The 27021-nt window shown below is 44.2% G+C and overlaps 1 protein-coding gene across 3 annotated transcripts; it reads right to left on the bottom strand.

Annotated features, from left to right (window-relative positions):
* Nucleotides 1-2802: 2802 nt before the first annotated feature.
* On the bottom strand, nucleotides 2803-22047 carry SLC2A10 (solute carrier family 2 member 10). Of its 3 annotated transcripts, XM_043988150.1 has the most exons (6): nucleotides 21889-22047; nucleotides 14879-16240; nucleotides 10329-10451; nucleotides 7603-7738; nucleotides 6485-6620; nucleotides 2803-6321 (listed from the first exon to the last, which is right to left on the bottom strand). In XM_043988150.1, the coding sequence occupies exons 1-5, from the start codon at nucleotides 21890-21892 to the stop codon at nucleotides 6524-6526; spliced, it is 1722 nt and encodes a 573-aa protein (XP_043844085.1). In that variant the 5' UTR covers nucleotides 21893-22047; the 3' UTR covers nucleotides 2803-6321; nucleotides 6485-6523. The 3 variants fall into 3 exon arrangements, with proteins under 3 accessions (XP_043844085.1, XP_043844083.1, XP_043844086.1); XM_043988148.1 differs by having other exon boundaries at nucleotides 2803-6620; XM_043988151.1 differs by lacking the exons at nucleotides 2803-6321; nucleotides 6485-6620 and having other exon boundaries at nucleotides 14910-16240.
* Nucleotides 22048-27021: the final 4974 nt, after the last annotated feature.

Here is a 27021-nt window from a genome sequence, read left to right on the forward strand (position 1 = left end):
GAGCTAGCATTAGGTTATGAAGAAGAGATGGACCTGAAGTCAGGAGGACTGGGCTCCCAAGCCGGCTCTGACATTTTCTTAGAGCATGTCACTGAACCCACTCTGAGTCCTAATATTCTTCTTTGTAAAATGGGGATAATTATGTTCCTCTCTCTGGAAAGCGGTCTTGTGGTCTAAGTGGCCAGCTGGGTCTTCTATTTGCAGTACTCTCTCACCCCTACACATACCTACCCAACAAAGAGTCTCATGCCCAATCAGAGAGGAAGCAAGGGAGAAAAAGGGGCACAGGGGTCTCACAGCCCCATTAAAGTTTTATTGAGAAATAACATCCCTTTCTTAGAGAAGTTCTAGCCAGATAGAGAGAGGAGGAAGGCAAGAGGGAAATGAGAATCTTTTTTTTTCTTTTTTCTTTTGCTGCAGGGCAATGAGGGTCCAGTGACCTGCCCAGGGTCACACAGCTAGTAAGTGTCAAGTGTCTGAGCCTGGATTTAAACTCAGGTCCTCCTGAATCCAGGGCTGGTGCTTTATCCACTGGGCCATCTAGCTGCCCCAAGATGGGAATCTTGAATGACAAAATACACCCAGAAAGTAACTTTCACCAGCTGACTTTGTACCTTCAGGTTTTTTTCCAACCCCGTCTCCACCTCAGACTCACTGTCAGGTTCTGAGGGCCTGCAGCTGCCCATGCCTTGCCCCTTTCCCATGCAGTGACGTGTCCTCAGAGCCTTCAAAAGCTATAGAAGAGTCAGAAGTCTATTGATTTCTTCTTTCCCAATAGAGAGAAACTCACAGACTCGGAACCTTAGAATATAGGATGTCAGAGCTGGAAGGGCCCTCGGAACCCAGAATAATAGAAGTGGAAGGGCCCTGACAGAACAGCTTGTCCAATCCCCTTATTTTATATAAAGGGAAATCTGAAGACAGGAAGGGAAACATATTTGACCAACTTCACACATTGTGGCAGGGCTGGGACTCCAGCAAATACTCTCTGCTGCCCAGCCATGCTCTTTCCACTAGACCACACTGTCTCTCTCCTTTAAAAATCTCTGTGACCAGGGGCAGCTAGATGGCGCAGTGGATAGAGCATGGGCCCTAGAGTCAGGAGTACCTGAGTTAAAATCCGGCCTCAGACACTTAACACTTACTAGCTGTGTGACCCTGGGCAAGTCACTTAACCCCAACTGCCTCACTAAAAGACAAAAAACAAAAACAAAAAAATCTCTGTGACCATAGAGCTCCCAAGGAAATGGGTATCATTATGCACACAGCTTTCCCCACATGCCTTCTTCAAAGAATAGGATCTTGGTTAGGGGGATGAGGTATGTGACCCATCACTACTGAGCCTATAACTAAATACCTTCAACATCTAAGCCCTGCGTTGACCCAATGGGAGAGACAGAAGCAAACATCTTCTCCGACCTCCTGAAGCTTACACATTTATTGGAGAGAAAGGTCAGTGGACAAAGGGGAAAGAGCCCTGGCTTAGAAGGCAGGAAGCGTAGGTTCCAGTCCTTGCTAAGCCATTTACCACCTGTGTGACCTTGGGCAATAGTAAAACCAGATGACATTTCTATAGCACCCTGTGAGTTTACAAAGTGTGTCATCATGGAACTAGGTATAGTTTCCCCATTTTGTTGATGAGAAAACTGAGGCGAAGTGATTTTGCACAAGGCACACAGCTAGTGAATGATGAAAGCAGGATCCAAGCCTATGTTTTCTAGCTAGAAATCCAAAGTACTTCCCACCATACTCTAGCTGCCCCAGGATTTCTAGTCTTGTAGCAATCAGAGTATGTCCAAGAAAATCCCTGGGTACCATCTAGTGGCAAAAAGTAGTATTGCCCTGCAATGCACCTGCTGAAATAGCCCCTTGCTGGGGCTGAGGGCAGGGGCACAGTTCTGGCCAAGATGAGGATGAGGCTGCCTCCTTACTATGGTCCAAGGGTGAAGATCCTGCCAGGTTCTGTCTCCACCAGTCATGCAGGCCGTGGTTCACCAGCCCCTAGCTGTATCCATTCCCACACTCTCACTCCACCCAAAGCATGGCCAAAAAGAAGTCCACTGGGGCAGCTAGGTGGCGCAGTGGATAGAGCACTGGCCCTGGAGTCAGGAGGACCTGAGTTCAAATTTGGCCTCAGACACTTAACACTTACTAGCTGTGTGACCCTGGGCAAGTCACTTAACCCCAATTGCCTCACTCCAAAAAAAAAAAAAAAAAAAAAGAAGTCCACTGCTCCATGATCTGGGATAATCCCAGTGTTTGTGGAGGGCAGGGGTCTAGTCATTCCCCATTCCCCCAACCTATATAGGGCCAAGTGTCTAATCGGGTTCGTGCCCTTGGGCAAATGCCTTTCCCAGTTTCCTCAATTGTAAAGCAGGATCATAATCCTTGCCTTTCTACTTCACTTGGCTATTGAGGCTCCAGTGACATAATGTAAAAGTACTTTGAAACGTATCATTACAGTGCCAATGTGATTGATGATAATTACAGAGGAATGACAGAACAGTTTGAGAAATGGCAGGAGAATTGAAGGGCAAGATGGAATAAAAATTTCTATTTAGAGCTCATCTAGTCCAACCCTCTTTTATTTTACAGATGAGGAAACTGAGACTAAGGCCTCAGACATTGTGCCTTGACCAAAGGCACACAGCAAGTTAGGAGATGATCCAGGACTCCTGACTCCCCAGGCTAGTACTTAATCTTCTGTCATGTTGCAACTTTGAATTCATTTAATCGGTTCTTAATTTTAATGAGTTTTTTATTTTATTTTTCATTTATGGAATGAAACAAGCTTTTCCATAACATACATACATATATATACATATAACATAGTACAATATAAAAGATGATTGCACATGAAACTGCAAATCTACCATGCACAACTTGCTATTCCTTTCAAATATACAACAAAATTACCATGTAAATTTTTAATTAGTTTAATAAGCAGGTTAGTAGATTCATAGATTGTTATAGCTAGAAACTTTAGCAGTTATCTAGTTCAACCCCCCACATTTGACAGAGAAGGAAACTGAGGCCAGGGAGGGGAAATAATTTGCCCATGGTCACACAGCAAGTTAGTGGCAGTTGGGCATGACCTCAGTTCTCTTGACTTTTTGGAATATCCTTTCGACTACACTCTTTCTTAGTATTTATTGGGCATCAGTGTCTGTGCTTACTGTAGTGAGAAAAGGTTTAGGGTCCCTTAACCTTCTTTGTAAAGTTAGGTGATTTCCAGTCCACTCTTCCTCTTCATTATAAAGTCCTGTTCATTCTATGACTCTAAAGTTGAAAGGCTAAGGAAAAACCCAGTAACTCTCCTGTTTTGGAACCTTCCATTGCTCCCCAATCCTGCAGAATTAAATAATAGTATTACAGAATCATAGGACACAGAGCTGAGAGGAGCTGAAAACCCCCTCATTTTCCCTGGGGATGAAACTGAGGCCCAATAAAATTAAGTGGTTTGGAGGCAGCTAGGTGGTGCAGTGGATAGAGCACTGGCCCTGGAGTCAGAAAGACCTGAGTTCAAATCTGGCCTCAGACACTTAACACTTACTAGCTGTGTGACCCTGGGCAAGTCACTTAACCCCAATTGTCTCACCAAAACAAAAAACAAACAAACAAAAAAGATTAAACAGTTTGCTTAAAGACTAAGCTTGACCCAGCATTCAAGGGCACAGTGTAGCTTCAATTCACTTTATCTCCCAGTGTCCCCTGAACATTACCATTTGACTCTAACCAGGGTTTAAAGCCTTCCCTAGGCAACCAGACACTCTTCTGGGTGGCTGTGTGTTCTGGGAATGAGTCTAGTCCACTAGGGGTAAATTGCTTTAAGCCTGTCCTCCACCTAATGCCAAATAATGGTGCATGGGCTCAAAATAATCTAAGGACAAGGGGCTATTTGGAGCCAGAGGACCTGGGTTCCAGTGCTAGCTCTGCTACTTACTAGCTATGACAGTTACCCTGGATAAGCCACTTAACCTCTTGGGTTTCAGTCACCTCACGTATAAAAGAAGAGGTTTAGGCATTGTGCTTCCCAAAGTCTCTCTCAGGTTGACATCCTATGAAACTGGACATCTGACAGGGAGAATTCATAGGTGAGAGAGATCAGAACCCCAACTGTTCCAGGAAGTGACTTCCATCATGCTCTATCTGTATACACGCCTGTTCTGACTTTGCTCAGACCACACAGTGACACTGATTTCTCTGTTGTTTGTTCCAGTGTAAACTTTCCATGCCTAGATATGTCTGCCTTTTTATTCCTGACTCTCCATATCTACGCACTTTCCTCAGTCTTGGCTGTCATCCTTGAGAATTCAGAACCTAATGGCTAAATCACAGTGACCCCCGGTGGTAGACCTGAAGAATCTCTGGTTTGGGGGACCTGATCTTTCTCTAGCTGACAGGGTTTCTCTACACTGACTTGCCCACTTTGGGACCCTCCGGAATCGTCTGTTTCTGGTACCTTTCAGGTTGAAAACTTCTAGCACCCTAGGTAATTGGCGCCCCTTTGCCTGTGACCTTTGAGGTGTCCTCAGCACGACAGTTCCAGTGTCACCCACCTCATAAAACACACATTCTCCTGCATTTTCTCTCCCTCTGCCACTTTGACATATGGAATGAAGATGTCCACCAACTATCAAGAGCTTGTTTGCACCATGTCTTGGGAGTCGCCCTCTGCTAGGCCAACATGGGCTCCTTCCTCTTGCCACGGCCTAGAGACCATTGAGATGCAGGCTGTTTGATGACATCCTTGCCTGTATCCCTTCCTCGTTCAGCTCTGGAGGTGCTGCTACTGGCTTTAGTGTGTGTGCACTGGGGAGCAGATGAGATGCTGCCTTGGTGCCCTTCCTTGGTTTCCCTCGCCTCCTTTTCTATGGTCCTTTGGGTATCTTCAGCTAAGCCCCTTGGCCTTCCCTTCAATGTTCCAAATAAAGGGGCCTGCTGCTCTCAGCTCCCAATGGCCCTTTGGGGTTTTCATTAATGCTCCTTTAAGCCAGTAAGTCAATAAGCATTTAAGTGCCTACTGTGTGTCAAGTATTGTGCTGCGTCCTGGGGATGCAAAGAGAGACAAAAGACAGTTCCTGCCCCCAGGGAGCTCACAATCTAATAAGGGAGGCACATCTCATCTAACCTCCTCACTTTATGGATGAAGAAACTGAGGCCCAGGGAGGATGAGTAATTTTCCCAAGGTCACACGGAGGCAGGACTTTCTAGCACCCAGATCCTTTGAGTCCAGAGTCACACTCTTTCCACTGGCAGCTTGAAGCTAAAGAGCATCCAAATTGAGTACTGCAGACCCAGCCTCCCAGGCTCAGCTTAACCCTCCCCCTCCCCCTGGTCATGAGGCCTTCCCTGACTGCTCAGTCTCCAGTGAATTCTCAGAATGCTTTAGAGTCTAAACCACTCACATCATGGCAAATACCAGCTTTACTCGTTATTTAAAATTAAAAAAAAAGAAAAACAACCAAAAGATAGGAAAAGAAGACAAAGAATTTCATATTATTATAGAATGTAGAGCCATAAGAGACCTTGGATATTATTTAGTCCAACTCTTTCATTGTACAGATGAGAAAACTGAGGCTCAGAAATGGTGATTTGTTTGTCTAAAGTGACACAACTAGCTAGGAGCTCTGTTGGGAATGAAACTTGTGTCCTGAAGTGTAATAATACAATGGTATTATAATAATGGTGGTGATAACTAGTATTTGTACAGTACTTTTCATATATTATCTCATTTTATCATAACCCTAGGTCAGTGCTATTATTATCCCCATTTTACAGATATGATTTTACTAAAGGTTACACAGCTAGTAAGTATCTGAGGCAGGATTTGAACTCAGGTGTTCCTGACACCTTCCCAATTCAATATTCAAACCATATCAAATTGGCGCTACTTTGTTTTCAAAGGAAGATTCTTCAAGAAACTATCTGACAGGGAAGCTAGGTGGTGCAGTAGATGAAGCACTGGCTTCAGGCTTCAGGAGGACCTGAGTTCAAATCCAACCTCAGACACTTGACACTAGCTGTGTGACCCTGGGCAAGTCACTTAACCCTCATTGCCCTGCCAGAAAGAAAGAAAGAAACAAACAAACTAGCTGACAGGATAATAAGTGAGAGAGATAGTAAAGAGTTTTGAAAACTGAAATATTCTATAAACTGTGATTTTAATTATTACATTTCACATGCTAAGCACTCTATTATAGAAGCCTAAAAGGAGAAACTAAGGTAGAGCACATCAGTTGAGTCAGGTTCCCTGCCACCTGTCGGAAGCTGAGACCAAAGGTTTGGGATTTCCTGATCATTCTTGAGAAGAGAGAGAATCTGGGATAGGGAGAAAAAATAACCAGTCACAATTTTGTTCCTATCACATGTGGGCCCGGAGGTGACCCTGAAGTTGAGTCCCCTCCATCGTGGGACCCAGTGATTTCTTATCAGGGAAAGATGAAAATGTTCAGTGATTACATTGAGCCCAACCGCTAGAGACCTCAGATCTGTGTCCTTCCTTCCATGAAGGTGGAGTATCTCAGGAGCCAGTAGATGTAGCTACCAGGCTGTATTGAGCCCAGGCTGAGCTGGGTCCTTGGCCCAGGTGGCCGCTGATCAGTTTCCCAGGAGAGAACCTGTCAGACAAGGAGTATGATCAGACAGTAACAGAAGTGCATAGGGTGGTTTCCGGATGGGGACAGGAAGAGGGAGAGGGGAGTCCAGGGTGTACCCCAGGAGCACTGGAGGTAGGGGTCATACCTAGAGGGTGCTAGATAAAGGCTATTGAGCGGGGCAGCTAGATGGCACAGTGGATAGAGCACTGGCCCTGGAGTCAGGAGTACCTGAGTTCAAAGCCGGCCTCAGACACTTAACACTTACTAGCTGTGTGACCCTGGGCAAGTCACTTAACCCCAATTGCCTCACTGAAAACAAAACAAAACAAAACAAAACAAAACAAAACAAATGAAAAAAACAACTTTCTAACAGTTGGAGCTATGGAAATATGGAAAAGGCTAGCTCATGAGAGAGGGAACTATGCAGTGATGGGCATGTTCTAGAAGATACTAGGTGATCATCCATAAGGGAGGCTTCAGGGGAGATTCCTTCTAGGGGTGGGAAGTACACCATAGGACCACCAAGGTCCCTTTCAGCTCTAACACTGTGATGCCAGGATTCTATGGCTCTAGGATTGTTTTATTTTATGATTCTTGGGTATTGGGTCCAAAAAAAAGAAGCCATGAGGGCATAAGAAAACCTGAACAGGGGGGCAGCTAGGTGGCACAGTGGATAAAGCACCAGACCTGGAGTCAGGAGGACCTGAGTTCAAATCCGGTCTCAGACACCTAACACTTACTAGCTGTGTGACCCTGGGCAAGTCACTTTACCCTCACTGCCCTGCCAAAAAACAAACAAACAAAGAAAACCTGAGCAGGCAATGTGAGCTGGGTGGCATGTGGAGGCCAGGAAGAAGGGAGGGCAGTACTGGGGGGAAGGCAGAGGACAGACCATAAAATCCAAGGTGCTGTTTATCGGGGCTTTATTTTCTCCATCACAGGTGTAAGAGGGCAGTTTGTGGAGACTTTAAGCCTCTGGCCCTGACCCATTGGTGGCACGTACCGTCTTCTCTGGAATTGTTTGTCTATCTCTGCCAGGGACTGGCCTCTGGTTTCAGGAACAAATAAATAAATGAAACCCAGGCCAGTCACAGCCATGAGTCCATATAGCAGGAAGGTCCAGGATAAGCCGATTGCTCCTGAAGAGACAAAATGGACAATGTGTGTGTCACAAGGAAAGGTCAAAGGTCTTTGTCTTAGGCACAGTGGTCTGTCTCTTGTAGGGGGAAATGGGGCAGAAGCTGGTCCTTATTCTGAGTTTCTAGAGTTTTGTAAGGCTAATCCCCTTGAGGAGATAGTGTAATAAAGTGGAAAAAGGCTTAGTTCTAGAGTCAGAGAACCTATGTTCTAATCCTGTGCTTGACACTTAGCATCTCTGTGACCTTGGGCAAATCACTTAACTCCCCCTAGTGCTCAGATTCCTCATCTGTAAGGTGAGAGGGTTGGACTAGATGACCTCTGAGGAGCTTTTCTGCTCGAGATCTATGAGCCCTTCACCCCATCAGAAGAGGAAACAAAGACATTATTGTTAACTGGATCAGAACCGGCCAATGACCTGTGAATGGCCAGAGCTGAAGAGAGCAGGCCAGAGACAGGGGTGGGGCCCAGGCACATATGTCTAGGGCTCCTCCTTGCTTGCAAGCCTTTTTCCTCATTCTGAAAATAAAACTCCTCTTTAACTCCTTACTCTCTTGTCTCGAGCCCGCTCTGTTCGACTCTGGCCATTCCCAGGTTAGAGGCTGGTTCTGATCTGGTTGACACTATCAATCAACAAGGGGGCACAGGTGGATAGATGACAGAGGATAGAGTTCAGGACCTGGAATCAGGAAAACCTGAGTTGAAATCTGGCCTTAGACACTTACTAGCTGTGTGATCCTGGGCAAGTCACTTAACTCTGTTTGCCTCAGTTTCCTTGTCTGTAAAAATGAGCTGGAGAAGGAAATGGCAAACCATTCCAATATCTTTGTTTGGGGATTCTTTTTTATCTTTTGGTGGGAGTGAAGCAATTTGGGTTAAGTGACTTGCCCAAGGTCACACAGCTAGTTGTGTCAAGTGTCTGAGGCCAGATTTGAACTCAGGTCCTCCTGAATCCAGGGCTAGTGCTTTATCCACTGCACCACCTAGCTGCCCCCATTCCAATATCTTTGTCAAGAAAACCCCCAAATGGGGTTGCAAAGAGTAGAACATGACTTAACATAACTAAACAACAAAAATCAATCAATAAGCATTCATTAAATACCTAATATATGCCAGGTACTGGGCTAGGAACTGGGGATACAAACACAAAGAAAGACATGATCCTTATTCACAATGACCTTTGCATTTTATTGGGGGAGTCATATGGATGTAAATATAAAGAAATATATGTGTAAAAATACAAAGTAGTTTAATGGAAAGAGCCCTGGATTAGGAAGCAGGGAACCTGGGTTCGAGTCCCAGCTTTGCCACTTAGGATGATTGCATTTAGAGTTGGAAGGGGCCTTGGAATCATCTGGTCCAACCCCTTCGTTTTACATGAGGCTCTGAGAAGTTACAGAGCTTGTCCAGGGTCACAGATTTTGGATTTGAGCAAAAGTGATCTGACCCTAAATATAGTGCTCCTTTTCTCACAACATGCTTGTTATATGATCTTAGAAAACTCCCTTATGTTCTCTGAGCCTCAGTTTCTTCCTATGTAAAATGGTAATGGGGGTGTCAGGCCTTAGATCTAGCCCAGGGGTATTAAAGAGTCACATCTTTTCAGCTGTAGGGGAACCCCTGGTCTGGTTCAGTTCTCTTATTTTACAATTGAGGAAACTGAGGCTCAGAGAGATGAAGGGATTGGCCCAAGTAACACAAATAGTAAATAATAAAGACAGAATTTGAACATGGGTTCTCTGATTCAAAATCATGATAATGTCTAAAGCCCAGTCCAGCTCTATGATTCAGAGTGACCTGCCTATGGCCACATAGTGAATCTTTTGCACTAGTTTATTCAATAAACATGTATTAAATTCCTATTATGTACCAGGTACTGTGTAACTAAGCACTGGGGATACAAAGGAAGGCAAGAGGTAGTCCCTGTCCCCTAGGTGCTCATGGTTTAATGGGAGAGACAGATGCAAACAACTATATACGAACAAGCTGCATACAGGATAAATTGGGAATAATCAACAGAGGGAACACACTAGAATTAAGAGAACTCTGGAGAGGCTTCCTATAGAAGGTAGGATTTTATCTAGGACTTGAAGAAAGCCAGAGAAGTCAGGAAGTAGAGATGAGGAAAGAGAGCCTGCAAAGCTAGGACTAAAACCCAGGTCTTTTAATTACAGTTAATAAACATTTTTTGACTTGAATTAAATCAAAATAATACTATATAGAACCTTAGGGGCAGCTAGGCGGTGCAGGGGATAGAGCACTGGCCCTGGATTCAGGAGGACCTGAGTTCAAACCTGGCCTCAGACACTTGGTACTTACTAGGTGTGTGACCCTGGGCAAGTCACTTAACCCCAATTGCCTCACAACCCCCCCCCCAAATACTATATAGAACTTTTTCAATGATGGTTTCATAGAGGAAGTAGAATTTTATATCTTTATCCCCAGCCCCCATTTCATACCATGCCAACGAATGACCAACACAAAGCCACCTGTACCCCTGACACCCAGGGTCCCCAATCAGTTACAAAGCCCATGCTTGCCACCCCCCTACAGGTAGCTGAAGGGCAGCTTGACTTAAGGACAATTACTCACCAATCAGATCCAGGAAGGAGAGGCTGATAAGCAGGTTGGCAGCCCAGTTAAAACTATTGCAGAAAGCAAAAGCTCGTCCTCGGATTTCAGCTGGATAGATCTCACTGAGAACCAGCCAGGTGACTAGGAGACAGATGGGATGGGGGAGGATTCAGGTCAAATCAACCTTAAAAGGCTAAAAAGAACATGAGATCTGTGGCTGAGCTCTAGGGGGTGGGTTAGGGATTCTCTGCCCCGGGCCAAGTGGTAAAGAAAATAGTTCTGGATTGGGGAAAAGGGCAGCCCCATATCAGCAGAGTTAGAACCAGACTTCAGAGTTTGTGAGTTTTCACTCTCATACCCCACCCTGAAGGTCAACAAGGACTATGATCATTAAGGTCAAGGGAAGAAAGGGAGAAGAAACCTATATAGCTAGATGGAACCTCTAACTGGAGAGTAGAATGTTGTGGCAACTTTTGCCTGTATATGAAGTAAGTAGCTGCCTACCCAGTGTGATCTGGGACACATAGAATAGGTCCTCATGTCCCCAAATATTTCCTCCTCCCTGCCACTCCCAGTTTATCAAATTCTGTGCTTATTATTTTGGGTCACAAAGTCTTTCTTTGGGTAGCTTGGTGTCACAGTGGATAAAACATTGGACCTGGAGGCAGGAAGAGCTGAGTTCAAATTCAGCCTCAGACACTCAATAGCTGTGTGACCTTGAGCAAGTTACTTAACTTCTGTTTGCCTCAATTTCCTCAATTGTAAAATGAGGATAATAATAGCACCTACCTCCCAGGGTTGTTGTGAGAATTAAATGAGATAATATTTGTAAAGCACTTAGCACAGTGCTCCCACATAGAGTAAGCATTATATAAATGCTAGCAATTAGCTTACTGATATGCAAAGAGCCTCTCTAGAACAGTGACTTGGGTGTCAAAGGACTTTGGTTTAAGTCTCAACTCCAGCATTAATTCACTATGTGACCTTAGTCAAGTCACCTTCCCTCTAACATTGATTGTTTTTCTCTACCTGTAAAATAAGGTGGTTAGACTCCATGAAAGGCATCTAGGTGACTCAATGGATAGAGCACTGGATCTGGAGTCAGGAAGACCTGAATTCAAATTTGGCCTCAGATACTTACTAGGTGTGTGACCCTGGGCAAGTCATTTAACCCTCTTTGCTTCAGTTTCCTCCTCTGTAAAATGAGCTGTAAATGGCAAACCACTCCAGTATCTTTGCCAGGAAAGCCTTAAATGGGGTCATGAAAAGTCAGATATGACTGAAAAACAACTGAACAACAAAAGACTCAATGATGTCTAAAGCCCTTTAGAGCTCTAATAGTAATAATAATAATAATAGTAATAATAATAGGGGCAGCTAGGTGGCACAGTGGATAAAGCACCAGGCCTAAGTTCAAATCTGACCTCAGACATTTGACACTTACTAGCTGTGTGACCCTGAGCAAGTCACTTAACCCTCATTGCCCCACTAAACAAACAAACAAATAAATGTGGTAAAAATTATTGGAGTTATAGCTGACTCATTTGGGAGGGGGCACACCTGGTCCACCCTAAAGTTCCGTATGCTACTGAGGTCAGAAGAACTCTCCATAGGCAGTTTTTGAAGGACCTCCTCCCCTTTGGGGGGAGAAAGATTGAACGCTTGCTGAAGGGAGGCTAGAGTCGCTTCCAGAACTCTCTCATGCTCCCTGCTCCCTCTCTCTGTTTTTCCCCGTGATGTGAGAAACTAGCAGATGTCCCAGGTGTGGTGAGTGAACACAAAACCCCTTTGAATTACCTTAATTGGAAACTATCTGGGGATTGTATAGATTTAGGTTAGAGTTAGGAGAATTTGTCTGTATTTCTTTTTCCCTGTTTCCTTATCCTTGATATTTTATTAATTTCACCTTGGTTGTTTAATTAATTCCCAAGTAATAAAATCTGATCCTTTCGTGGAAAAGAAGCTGTAAGGCTTCTTTCTTATTGGTCTGGGAGAAATATCTAAAAGGGCAGTTCGGAGGGGAGGGGACTTTGAACCTAGAGGTCCCTCATTATTGCCAGGACCCCAATATTTTGGCGAGTCAGCCAATTAACGCTCCATATATTAAATTTGGGGCCCTCATAAATAAATAAATAAGTAGATAGATAGATAAAAAAATTAAGTAAGTAAATGAATAAATAAATAATGAATCTATGACCTATGCTTAGGTCTAATTTATGCACTTCCATCTATAAAACAGGGCTCTACTACAGAATCTAAAGAGGGATAGCCAACACAGGAAGGACTTTGTGATGTATAGCATTTAGTAATAGAGTTAGAAAGGGGAGCAATAGAACATCAATGCTAGAGATGGAGGGTATATAGAACATAGATTATATAATATTAGAGTTAGAGGAGTCCTTAGAAATTGAACACAGAACAAAGATTATTAAAGCCAGAAAGGCCTTAGAAGACAGGACACAGAATATTGAAGTTGGAAGACCTCTTAGAATATAGAACATGGAAGTGAGAGCTGGAAAAAGACCTTAGAACATAGAGCCCTGAATGTCAGAATTGGAAAGGATCTTAGAACCTAGTCATGAAGATTCTTCCCCTCATCTTTCAGATGGGAAACTGAGGCTCAGAAGGCTGACTTCCCCAAGGTGACACGGCAAATGAGAGGCCTAGTCAGGCCTCCAGAGACCAGTTCTCCTGACTCCCAGTAATATGCTCTTTCTACTGCCTCATGTAAAGTTTGCCTATTCTAATCAGGTGTCTCCTTACAGACTAGAAAACACAGATTTGCTTAAGGTTAGATGGTAAGTAACTGTGAGAGATGGGATCAAAACCCAGTCCTCTCCAGATGCTACATCTAGTGCCTCTGTCCAGCAGCACAGCTACCTCCTAGATAAAGCTAGCTTTGCTGTGTCCTAATAACTAAGGTGGTGTGGTCTGGTAGGAAATGTGTGAGAGTTGGAATCAGAGGACCTGGGTTCAAATCCTACTTCTATAAAGAGAACAAAAATAATCATAGACAAGCAGGGCAGCCTCGAAAGCTAGAGGCTAAATTTGTTATATATTCAAAAAGCAGAGCAATCTGTGCCTAGTGGAGATCTGTGGTTTAACATGCAATCCTCCTTTTCTATATATGGAAATGCCTATTTTAAAAACTTTTTAAAGTTTGGAATAAAATCATATTTTTTAAAATCCCAGGAAGCTAGGTGGTGCAGTGGATAAAGCACCAACCCTGGATTCAGGAGAACCTGAGTTCAAATCCGGCCTCAGACACTTGACACTTACTAGCTGTGTGACCCTGAGCAAGTCACTTAACCCTCACTGCCCCACCAAAAAACCAAACAAACAAAAAGTTAATAAAGATAACCAATTCTCTTTAAAAAAAAAAAAAAATCCTGGGGCACCTAGGTGGCGCAGTGGATAAAGCACTTGCCCTGTATACAGGAGGACCTGAGTTCAAATTTGACCTCAGACATTTGATACTTACTAGCTGTGTGACCCTGGGCAAGTCACTTAACCTTCATTGCTCCCCCCCCAAAAAAAAGATCCCACCTCTGCTAGTTACCATCCAAGTGACCTTGGGTCATTCAATTACTCTTGGTCTAAGCTCCTTGTTTGTAAAATGAAGAGGTTGGGCTAGTTGGTCTCTAAGGTACCTCCCGGCTCTAAATATACGATCCTTTTGGGGGGCTTTTGTAGCATCTCCTGGCATAGGAATTCAGTGATCACATACTGCCCCCAGTTCCTCCTAGGAGGCTTCACAAAACGGTGAAAAGAGCAATAGGCTGAGAGTCACGAGCCTGGCTTCAAATCCCCAGGGTGTGACTTTACTATGTGTAATTGTGGTCAAGTCACTTTAACTAAGTCTTAGTTTCTGTTTATGTGAAATGGGTTCACTAATATTTATGGTATCTCACCAAGTCATGAAGCTAACCCACTGTAAGTAAAGCCCTAAATAGAGGTAAGGGGTGGTTGATACTATTACCTAATCAATAACTCACATTTCTATATACTAATATTGACTCGTAATTCACATTTCTCCTGTGCTTTACAATTTACAGCCATTCTCCTCACAACTCTGTGAGTTTAGGGGGTGACGATAAGGATGACGACAACAATAGCTAACATTTTGATAGTGTTTTCAGTTTTGCAAAGTGGTTTACACATGTGATCTCATTTGCAATTATGGAGGTAAGTGTAAGTATTATGCTCATTTTACAGAGAAGGTAAGCTAGCAGGCTGCAGATCCAGGTTTCCTAATTCCAAGTCACTTTGCACATTCTCCACTTTCTTTCTAATTCTTCCAAAGACTTAGGGACTGAATGGTCTTCTCCCTCCCAAGGAGATGTTGTTTATCCAGAGAAATAACTAGTGGAATTTCCAGAGAAATAACTAGTGGATGGCTGAGACTAGGGACAGATTTCCAGATGGGAGAAAATCCCAAGGGTGTCTCTGCAATCATGACAGATGAGAAGTTACCTACTCTGCCTATACATTCACCACTATTGGGATGGGTCTTGAGGATTCCTTGAGGGCAGGAGTAGCTAAGGGCAGGCTTGGTTGCATACACTTACTTGGTCCAAATCCAAAAGAAAAGGCACTCACAAATGCCATCATGCAGAGTAAGGCGATCCAGTTTAAGACCCTGTGCTTGCTGGTCGAGGAGTCAGTAACCAGGTCACTGGTGCCATGGACCAGTGAGTCATGAGTTGGAGGAACAGTTCCCTGAGCCCTTGAAGAATCAGCAACTGTCCCTCTGGCTTTGAGATCAGACACATCCATCTCTAGGGAAGCCAATCTTGCGTCGGCATAGCCCAAGTTTTCTTGTTTCCCATTGGCCCCTTGGAGAGGAGGCAGGCTGGGGTCAACCTGGAAGGCAGGAAGGCTGGAGGCAGAGGTTGTGTTGAGTGACCCAGCAGGCATGTGGCAGCCCTGGGTGGGGTCCATGGACACAGTAAAACCAACTAACCCAATGCCACTGACCGAGATGGCCATGATAGTACAGCCAGCCATCAGCAGCACCCTCCTCCCAGCACGATCCACCAGTCCCACGGCCACTAGGGTAGCAGCCACTTTCACCCCTCCAAGTCCCACGGAAGCCAGGGTGGCTGAAGAGCCCCCTTGAAAACCCACAGAGTGGAATATGGTAGATGCATAGCAGAGCACATTGGGCTGGCCAGTAAGCTGCTGGAAGAGCACAAGCCCGAGGCCCACCACTGTCCGGCCCCGCATGTTAGCCTTGGCCCGAAATAGGCTGAAGAAAGAGTACTGTTTCTTCCTGTTAGGACAAGCTGTGGCTTCTTCCGCTTCCTCAAGGCCTCGGAGGGGAATGAGGCCCTTATGGGTCTCTGATTCAGACTTGCACTGTGGAACCACACTTGGTGGGAGGAACATGAGACTGAGAGACTGCATGAGGGCTGGGGCAGCTGCCCAGCCAAACATGTGCCGCCAGCCCTGTACTGTGTCAGCAAGCACATAGTTGAGAGCATAGGAGAACAGGATACCCACGGTGATGCCCACTTCATAGAGGGACACCAGCACTCCCCGATGCCGAGGTCCCACCACTTCTGAGACATAGATGCAGCAGGCCATGGAGGACAGGGAGATGGCAAAGCCTGCTGTGCCTCGGCCTATGGTCAGCCATGACAGTGAATCTGCCAGACTCAGGCTCAGGCTGCCAGCAAGCAGCATAGCGTTGCTAAATAAGATGGCTTTCTTCCTCCCATACCGGTCGATGAAGAACCCTCCAACTAAGGAGGCTAGGAGAGCCCCCAGGAGCAGAGTACCCACCAGGATTTCCTGCTCAAAACAACTGAGCCCAAAGTCTAATTGCAACTGCAGCAATGCCCCAGAGATGATGGCCAGCTCATAGCCAAAAGTCAGTCCTCCCAGCAAGGAGACAGAGGCACACAGCAGAAGGACAGGAGAATGAAGTTCTGAAAGGCAAAGAAGAAAATCATGGGTTCCTAGAGTTGCCTCTTCCTTTCATGGCCTGGGTAAGGCAAACAGTTTTTCTTAGTTTGTGCTCTGATAGTATGGAATGGGGCTTCTGCATACTAGAATTTCTTGATTAATTGAATTAAATCATGCAATTGTTTTTGCTTAAAGGTAGTTGAAAATCTTGCTGAAATGTGCCTTTCCCTGCCTTAGTAAACAGAGTATGCTTTAACATAACTGGACTTGTCTTTCATGTGAGAGGATCTCCTGGAGCTCCTAGGTGATCACTCTCTTGATCAGTATTCACTGTCCCAAGCGATAAGCACAGGAAATGAATATTAAAGCTGAAATCGACAAGTCCAACCCAGGATTTTTATAGTTAAGGAAACTAAGACCCAGAACAGAGAAAAGACCTTCCCAAGCCCACACAGTGAGGAAATGGGAAAATTGGGACCAAGGACTGAGTTTAGACCATTCCTTGTGACCTAGGTGGCATAGTGTAAAACTTAGAATCATATTATTTGTTCTCCTAGCCAGATGGTACGGTGAATAGAACCCCAGGCCTGGAGTCAGGAAGACCTGAGTTAGAATTTCGCTTTGGACACTTGCTAGTTATGTGACCCTGGGCAAGTCACTTAACCTCCATTGCTTCATTTTCCCCATCTATAAAACAGGAATAATAATAGCACCTACCTCATAGGCTTATCAGATCAAATCCAAATGAAATGAGATAACATCCATAAAATGCTTTGCCAACCTTAGAGAGCTATATAAATGTTAGGTATTGACATTACTGTCATTTTAATAAATCATTGGTCTTTTAAAATAAATACATATATTTTCTTATCATTTTCCCTGTTCTCATAGTGTGTCACTTCCTTTCTAATCCCAGAAATCCAAAGGTTCTAACTAATCAAGGTTTTACTATATTATTTACTATATTATTCTTCCTCATTTCCCTCCCCACAGCCAATTTGTTGAGGCCTGTCAATTCTACCCCCTTGTTTCTCTACTTAGACACACACACACACACACACAAAACAGATAATACACAACACACACAAACATACACACACTGCCACCATCCTAATTCAGGCCCTTATAGCCTCTTAGTGAGATTATTGCAACAACTAAAGGCTTTTGTGCTTCCAATCTCTTCCTCCTCCAAACTGTCTCACCCACACAAGTCACCAAAATGATCTTCTAAAACACAGGCTATGTGACTTCCCTGTTCACAAACCTTTAAAAACTCCTCTGCTTGCCTCGCTCTCCTACATTTTCTTTTCTTTTCTTTTTCTTTCTTTCTTTCTTTCTTTCTTTCCTTCTTTCTTTCTTTCTTTCTTTCTTTCTTCCTTTCCTTCTTCCTTCCTTCCTTTCTTTCCTTCCTTCCTTCCTTCCTTCCTTCCTTCCTTCCTTCCTTCCTTCCTTCCTTCCTTCCTTCCTTCCTTCCTTCCTTCCTTCCTTCCTTCCTTCCTTCCTTTCTTTCTTTCTTTCTTTCTTTCTTTCTTTCTTTCTTTCTTTCTTTCTTTCTTTCTTTCTTTCTTTCTTTCTTTCTTTCTTTCTTTCTGGCAATCAAGGTTAAATGACTTGCCCAGGGTCACGAAGCTAGTAAGTATCTGAAACCACATTTGAATTCAGGTCCTTCCGCCTCCAGGACTGGTATTCTATCCACTGTGCCACCTAGCCATCTCGACATTTGTCCAGTCTTATTTCATGCTACTTATTCTGCTTTCTGACATCTACATTCCAGTCAAACAACTCCTAGCTGCTTCCCAAAATCATTCCACCAGTTTTCATATCAGTGCATTCACACAAGCAATTTCTTCTTCCTGAAATACACCTCTCCTTAATCCCTGCCTCTCCCTCAAGGCTGTGCTCAAGCACCTCTCCCATGAAAGCCAGTTGATTTTCCCTCTACTAACATTTGTTTCTGCACATATTATAATCTGTTCTTTCTTTCTTTCTTTCTTTCTTCCTTCCTTCCTTTCTTTCTTTCTTTCTTTCTTTCTTTCTTTCTTTCTTTCTTTCTTTCTTTCTTTCTTTCTTTCTTCCTTTCTTTCTTCCTTCCTTTCTTTCTTCCTTCCTTTCTTTCTTTCTTTCTTTCTTTCTTCCTTTCTTTCTTCCTTCCTTTCTTTCTTCCTTCCTTTCTTTCTTTCTTTCTTTCTTTCTTTCTTTTTTTTGGTGAGGCAATTGGGGTTAAGTGACTTGCCCAGGGTCACACAGCTAGTAAGTGTCAAGTGTCTGAGGCTGCATTTGAACTCAGGTCCTCCTGAATCCAGGACCCATGCTTTATCCACTACGGCCACCTAGCTGCCCCTTCTAATTACTTTCACCCTGCCCCCCAGTAGAATGTAAACTAGAGGGCAAGGGCTGTGTTATTTTTGTCTTTGTATGCCTGGTATCCAGCCCAGAGCCTTTTGCCTAGAAGGCTTCTGATAAATAGTTGTTGAATTGAGTTGAATTCGAACTTTAACATTCTATATTCAAATATAGCTCTGACAGTCTACATTCTGAGGTCCCTGTAGTTCAGATACAATAAGCTCATGTTCTAATTCCCCTTTAGTTCTAACAGTCTATATTCTAAGGTCCTAGCTCCAGCATTCCATGTTCTAAGATCCTTTAGTTCTGGCATTCTATATTCTAAGGTCCTAGCTCCAGCATTCCCTGTTCTAAGATCCCTTAGTTCTGGCATTCTATATTCTAAGGTCCCTTCTCGTCCTGGCATTCCATGCTCTGGCACCGAATACTACATGCTTCTGGTTCTCACATTTTATGTTCTCAAGTCCCCTCGAACTTTGACATTTTCTTATTCATTTTCCAGGTCAGTGAATAACCGCAGTGAAAACAAAAAGTAAGCAGCTTCCTGACTCTTCACAGGGTCAAAGGGAAAGAAAAGTCAACATAATGTTGACTTGTCAACAAAGCCCAACCAGAAAATCCTAGAGGAAGGCCCCATGATCTCAGCCAGACCTTTCTCATTTGCTGCTGGTGGCCCAAAGGATCCATGCCCAAACTGTCCACAAGTGGTCTCCCCCTGGATTTTGAAAAAGTAGGAAAATGTTAACCAAATAAGGTGGCCCTGAGTATGTATCCTTGACTGACTGAGGCAGGATCCAGAGAAAATGTTCATGCAATATACTAATGTGCTAATGGAATATGTTCATGGATATGCTGATATGAAATGCAATCCTACAGTTGTGATAGACATCAAGAAGAACCCAGCTAGAGGCAAAAATGGCATAGGAGGGGTAGGTGCTATATATATATATATATGGGGAGAAAAAAAATGGAGAAACTGGTAATATTCAACCCAGATTGGAGGAGCTGGACTGTGTGTGTGTGTGTGTGTGTGTGTGTGTGTGTGTGGTGGGGGAAGGGGGAACAAAGAAGGAGAAGCTCATTAGATAGCCAGAGCCAGGATAGTCTGAAACTAGGGGCAACAGCATTGGTCTTGTAGTCAGAAGACCTAGCTTTATGCTATAATTAAAGAACCCAGAAAAGAGGAATTGGTTTAGACAAGCTTTCTTGGAATGGTAGATCAGGAGTGAGAAATCACAGAGTTATAGAACTCTCTAGAATGAACTGGAGTTCTGCCTGAGTGATGTGGTAAGCCCTGCAGCAGCAGCCAGACAGAAAGAACCTTGTTTCCTTTAGTGCTGATGGTGCTGAGAGAGAGAGCCATTAAAAGTGAGAGGGAGGGGCAGCTAGGTGGCACAGTGGATAGCATACCAGCCCTAGATACAGGAGGACCTGAGTTCAAATGCAGCCTAAGACACTTCATACTTACTAGCACCTACCCCTCCTAGTTTTGCACATTGTACATCTCACTGGGCATGTATTACGTACCAGGACAACTGTGATCGTAATAGCTAGTATTTCTATAGTTCTTTAAGTTTGCAAAGCACTTGACAAACATGCTCTCATCTGATCCCCCAACATCTCTGTGGGATACGTGCAAATATCTGAATTTTCCATATGAGAAAACTGATCCTGAGAGAGGAGAGCTAAATTGCTTGGGGGTCACATAACGAGTAAGAACACGAGACAAGATTCACACTCAGGTCTCCTTGACACAAGTGCAGGGCTCTAGCCACCTGACACATAACCATTGTATAGAAGCAGGACTGAAAGAGTAAAGACTAATGTTGGAAAAGTGCCTGACCTGTTGAATAGCAGTGATGGAAGGTTACTAATAATACAGCATGGGCAGCCCTCTCTTTGGGCGGTTCAACGCCAGACTGACCACACTGGCCACCTCCAAACCCACATTCTCTGATTCCAAATCCAGGCTTCTGCTACTTATTACCTCTGTAATCTCAGGCAAGCAAATTAACTTGTCTAAATTTTAATTTACTCTTCTTTAGACTAAGAGAAGCTAGATGGAGCATCCACACTTTTAATCTCAGCTCTTGGGGAGACTGAGGCCAGTAGATCTCTTGAGCTTGAGAGTTCTGAACTGCAGTTTAGCTTCAACAGAACTAAAATTGACTGGGTATCTGCATTAAGTCTGGCATGGATACAGTGACCCCTCCAGAAGGGGAGGGATATGGCCCATCAGGGTGCCTAAGAAGGGTCAAACTGACCCAGGTCAGAAAGGAAGCAGATCAAAGTGCCATGGTCATCTGCAGTGGGCCCAGAAGTGGCAGTTCCACTTCCAGACTGGGCAGGAGATCCAGTCTCTTAAAACAAAACAAAACAAACGGAAAAGGGAGTTGGATCAGATGAATTCAGAATCCTATGATCCTAAAGTAGTATAAGGGAAAGAACCCTGGACTTGGAGACTGGACAAACATGGGTTCAAACCTTGGCTCTAAATTGTACTACCTGTTGTAATTTGAAGTTACACAGCACCTCTCTGAGGCTGGTTTCCTTTCTTTAAAATGGAAGTGAGAGGGTGTGGAGTAGTGGAGAGTAAACAGAAAAGGGGATTCGGAATCCTGAAGACTTGGGTTCAAGGAAGAAATTCAGGGAATTCCCTAAAATGTAAGTTATGGTTCATGGATCTGCATAGGTGGATGGATCCTAGGGGGGGAAAGAGAGAGAGAGAGAGAGAGAGAGAGAGGAGAGGTTGATGTTGGGCAGGCTACGGTAGTCTCCAGTAACTTGGGTAGACCTCCTGCTGCGGAGGTATCGGGACAACACTGACAAGGGTACAAGTGTTGCGAAGGATGGTCAGACATGTATAGATGGTTGGAGGGAATATCCACATCCATGAGATCACAGATTAAGTGGGAATATCTGGAGTAACTGAATACTTGAACTCGCTAGTTGTTTTGAGAAGAGTGCTTTTGTAAACCTCAATGCTCTATGAAAACATGGATTAGTTGTGGTAGTTGTAATATAGAGACTGGGACAAAATCGGGCACTTGGGTTGACTCGGATTGTCTCCCGGGATGGGAGAGCGTAGGAGGAAGTGAGTGGATGGGAAGTGGGGAGAGGAAAATAGGGAGAGAGGGAAGAGGGTGGAGCCCGAAGAGGAGGCCGAAGGGGCCCAGGGGAGGAGGGCCCCGGAGTGCACAGAGTTTGGGAGAAGGGGTGGGAATTGGGGGCACAGCCGAATGGGGATCGCCCAGTGTTGGCGAAGCCCTGGGAAGGAGCTGAGCCAAGGGTCGGGGCTCCTCTCGATCCGGGGCCGTCTCTTACTTACCCATGGCTAGCCGGGTTCGGCAGTGCCAGGCGACCCGACTTGGTCGGGGGCGCCAGAGAGAGCGGAGCGCATCCCTCGGTGCGGCCCCGCCGCCGCTCCGCAAACTTTCTGGGGATCTCGTCCCTGTTTGATGCCCGCCCGCGCCAGCGCCACGTCGGCCAGCCCCGGCCCCAGCCCTGGGAGAGGCCCCCGAGCAGCTGGGAGAGGAGGGGCGGAGGGAGGGGGCAATATACCGGGGGCCCGCCCCTGCCCAACCAGCCCCAATCCCAGGGCCTCACACTGGACCGACGCTGAGCTCTCGGCTCCGCATCTCTGAGCAGAGGGGACCTGTGCTGTAGGTAATGAATGCCAAGCACCCAGGACCCGGAGTCGAAAGCCCTCGGGCCAAATCCAGGTTCTGCCACCACTTGGCATTATGACATCGGTCAAGTCCCTTCTCCTTTCTGAGACTCAATTTCCCCATCTGTAAATTGAAGGCGTTGGAATAGATGTGATCTCTAAGGAACCTTCTGGGTTCTGAATCCAGTGACCCATTTCCTCTTGCCCCGTAGCACTAGCGTCGGACTTGGGGGTAGAACGCTGCGGGCACAGGCTTGGGCTCGGGCTGGCACGAAGCGGGTCCCGCAGCAGCAACCAGCAGGATTAGCTAATCTGCATCCAGACCAACCTATCACGTTCTGGCTCCCTGAGGGCTCTGGAATTCGAGACAGGCACTTTCCCGCCCTTGGGGAAGACAAACCGGATAAGAAAATATTTCACACCCAAATCCAAACAAGTTTGGGTCCTTGTGCCCGTGGCCCAACTGCTTCTCTGAGCACAAACGTCTCCGCCCAGGTGTGGGCCTGGATAAAAAAGAAACCAAGGGGCAGCTAGGGGGGCGCGGTGGATAGAGCACTGGCCCTGGATTCAAGAGAACCTGAGTTCAAATCCAGTCTCAGACACTTGACACTTACTAGCTGTGTGACCCTGGGCAAGTCACTTAACCTCCACTGCCCCGCCAAAAAACAAACAAAAAAAGAAAAGAAAAGAAAAGAAAAGAAACCAGTCCCTGCCTTCCCCAGCTCCTAGTGGATCTACTATCAGAGGACTTGGAAGGCACGTAAAATGTCCATTTGTCCAATGCCTTCACTGAACAGATGGTTAAATCTCTTTGCCAGCAGATAATTCTTGAGGCTCACGTGGTTTTCCTAGAATCACTAAATTTATTTTAGCTTTTAAGTTAAATTCTCAGCAGAGCCATCCTGCAATGAAAGAGAAGTCCTGAATTTCTGGCTCTGGCTTTAACAACTGACTAAATGTGTGGCTTTAGAGTTATTTCCTCTTTCTGGCCTCAGTTTCTTCCTCTGTAAAATGAAAGGTTCCATAGAAATAGAAGCTCTAAAGTGGGAAGGAATCTAGTAGATCCAATGATGCTCATGCTTTTATTAAGCACTCCAAGCACTGTTAGGTGCTAGGGATGAAAAAGAAAATCATCTCAGTCCCTTACATCCTATCTGGAAACACCCTCCTGATCTTGTGAAAGAGAATACTAAGGCCCCCCAAGTTGTATGACCACCAAGGTCTTAGCGCTAGTGACAGAGGTGCAGGGTTCGAATTGCAACTCCCGTCGCTTTCCACTTGGACCATGGACATACATCATCTCTCTGGGCCTGGATTCCCTTATCTGCAAAATGAAGGACATGGCCTTCAAAGACCCTTCTAGCTGGAAATCTCTGATCCAATCAGGAGGCCACAGTGTATGATGGAGCCAACATTGCTCCTTTTGAACGAACTATTGCTTCCCTCTAGTCTCTTGTTTGTCATTCTGATTGGTCTGGGGACGTGTTGTCTCCACTGCAACTCTCTAAGTCCCCTAAGGGAGACAGTTTCCTAAAGGAGAGGAAGGGGGAATAAGAAAGAAGGAAACAAGCACTATGTGCCAGGCACACAGTGAGCGCCCAGTGCCTTACAAATATGCTTTTATTTGATCCTCACTACAACCCTAGGAAGTAGATGCTATAATAATCCCTATTTTATAGCTGAAGAAACCGAGGCAGAGTTTAAGTGACTTGCCCAGGGTCTCAAAGTTTCCCAGGTGGGATTTGAATTCAGGTCTTCATTACTCTGGACCTAATGTCCTATTAACTTTGCCACCTAGTACCATGTAGAAAAGCAAAAATTAGGTTATACAGAAAAGTAAAGATGGCAGACTCCCTGTACTCCAAAAAGGCCACATGGTATAATGGAGATAGAATTGAGAGCTGTGAGTCAAGAGCTTATAGTCTCTATCACTGACTCTGTGTGTGACTTTGGACAGGTCATTCTCCCTCTCTGGGCATCAGTTTTCTTTTCTATAAAATTATATATTTCAATTAGGTTACCTCTAAGGCCCTTTCACACTCTGACATTTTAAAAGTTCTATAGGGGGGCAGCTAGCTGGTGCAGTACCGACCCTGGAATCAGGAGGACCTGAGTTCAAATCCAACCTTAGACACTTAACACTTACTAGCTGTGTGACCCTGGGTAAGTCACTTAACCCCAATTGCCTCACCAAAAAAAATCCTATAGTCCAAGATCTTTTTAGCTCTAATGTTTTATATACCAGAATCACTTTCATTAATATTCTAATCTAATCTGATCTAATATTCGCTCATCCAGAGTGCCCACCTCTATTAGGCACAGCCATTTTATCTGTATTCTAAGATCTCTTCTGACTCTGATACTAAATCAATCCATGGTTAGTGTGAACCTTCCACAATTTACTTATTTCGACTATTTGAAACATCTGTATACTCTTTGATGTGGGGGGCTCCCTCTATCAACACAGATCCACAACTCCTCTACACTTTGGATCATGGGTAATGTTTCTGAGTTTTCCCATGAAGGATCCACTCAGTGGGTCCACTCCTCTCCCTATTCCTCTGATACCTGGTAGTACCAGTGACCATTCATGTTCTCTCTGTTTTCATTCATTCTCACTACCTGCCTAGTCCACCTCCTCAAAATTTCCTTTATACCACCTTTTTTTTTTTTGAGAGGCAATGAGGGTTAAGTGACTTGCCCAGGGTCACTCAGCTAGTAAGTGCCAAGTGACTGAAGTCAGATTTGAACTCAGGTCCTCCTGAATCCAGGGCCGGTGTTTTATCTACTGTGCCATCTAGCTTCCCCTATACCACTTCTTATATACAGGACATCATTAATGTGACTTTGGTCAACTCAATTTCTCTGGGCTTCAGTTTTCTCATCTACAAAATGGACTAGGTGACCTCTGAGGTCCCTTCTGACTCTAGGTCTGTGATCCTATAATTTGTGACTGGTAACATGCTAAATGATGTCTTCACCAAGACCAAGCATATGCTTTTATTTTTCTTTTGGTGGGGCAATCGGGGTTAAGTGACTTGCCCAGGGTCACACAGCTAGCAAGTGTCAAGTGTCTGAGGCCGGATTTGAACTCAGGTCCTTCTGAATCCAGAGCCGGTATTTTATCTAGTGCACCACCTAGCTGCCCCTTAAGCATGTACTTGTAATCATAATTCTTCTGTGGCAATGAAGTTCCATGATTCATATAAATAGAATAATGTTGGTAAAGAGATGGGCTATTAAGCAAAATGCAATTTCCCAAACATTAAGCCAATTTGATACCTACTTTCTACTGAATTCCATCTCATTATCCACCTCAACATGTGTCTAAGCTACACATATTGATGGATTAATTCTACAAGCTGTGTGTAAAACCCAGCTGCATGTCATATCCTAGGCAATGAACATTTTTTCATCCATTTTGTTTTTCTAGTGTGGATGGTTTGACTAATTTTTTCATTATCATTGCCTTCCCTCAGGCAGCTCAATGCAATTAATAGGATTCCATCTGAGAATAGAGCATTTGGAGAATTTCGCCATCATTAAGATAATAATTCTTTTGTTTGAACCTCAGGTAGAATATCTTCCATCATCCTGCTGCCAAAACTTTTGGCAAACAAGTATCTCCATATATTACCTGATATTAGTGCTCAGCAGATCACTGAACAAGGTCCTATCCATAGTTCCATCTACCATGTAGTCTTATAGATTCCATGCCACTAATGTGCAGAAAGACAGAAAGAATCACAAATTAGTAGGACATCTTTGAAATTATGTGTTGAATATATTAATTACATTATATTATAATATAGTATATATTATTTATATATAAAAAGAAAAGAAAGCTGTACATAATGAATTTGTAACGTGTACAGTCTTGAAAAAAATCTCCTGTCTATATGGAAATACCCATTCTAAGTTCAAAATAAAAAAGAAATGTAAAGAATCTACATTGTTGGGGAAAATAAAGCACTAATTGGTCTGACTCATCTTTCCCCTTTCCAATCTTGCTTCTACACAACTGCTAAAGTGATATTCCTAAAACACAGATCTTACCATGCCACTTCCCTACTTAAGAAGGTTCAGGCACTCCTTATTGCCTCTAGGATTAAATACAAATTCCTCTGTTTTGTATTTAAGGTCCTTCACAATTCTGCCAACCTTCCCAGACATTGCACATTGCTCCCCTTGCATGCATTCTACATTCTAACCTATCTGACTTACTGTTCTTAGGGAATAACAGTTCATTCCCTACCTCTGTGTCCTTGCATGGGTTGTGCCCCATGCTGGAATGTCTTTCCTTCTAACTTTTTGCTCTTAGAATCCTTAGCTTCCCCTCAAACTCAGCTAAGTACTTGCCTCTTACAAGAGACCTTCCCTAGCTACTAGTATCCCCTAGAAATAACCTTTTAAGTCTTATGTACCTAGTATTAGGCATACATGTGGTTTCCCCTAGAAAAAGTAAGCTTCTGGAGGGCTGGGACTGTTTTAATTTTTGTCTTTGAATTCTCAGATCCTATCACAGTGAAAGTAGGTCTACAATAAATGTATTAATTGATAGGCATTCAATAAATACTTGTTGGTTGCCGTTTTTGTGTAGGAAGATTTAAAAAAATTTATATTTAGAATTTTATTTTCCCAAATTACATGTAAAATAAAAATTTTGACATCAATTTTTCTTAAACTTTGTGTTCCAAATTCTCTTCCTCCCTCCCCCCTACCCAAGAACTCAAGCAATTCAATATAAGCTATACATGAGCAGTCATGAAAATCATTTCCACATTAGCCAGGTTG

Source organism: Dromiciops gliroides, chromosome 2, assembly GCF_019393635.1.
Source record: "Dromiciops gliroides isolate mDroGli1 chromosome 2, mDroGli1.pri, whole genome shotgun sequence".
Taxonomy (NCBI): Eukaryota; Metazoa; Chordata; class Mammalia; order Microbiotheria; family Microbiotheriidae; genus Dromiciops; species Dromiciops gliroides.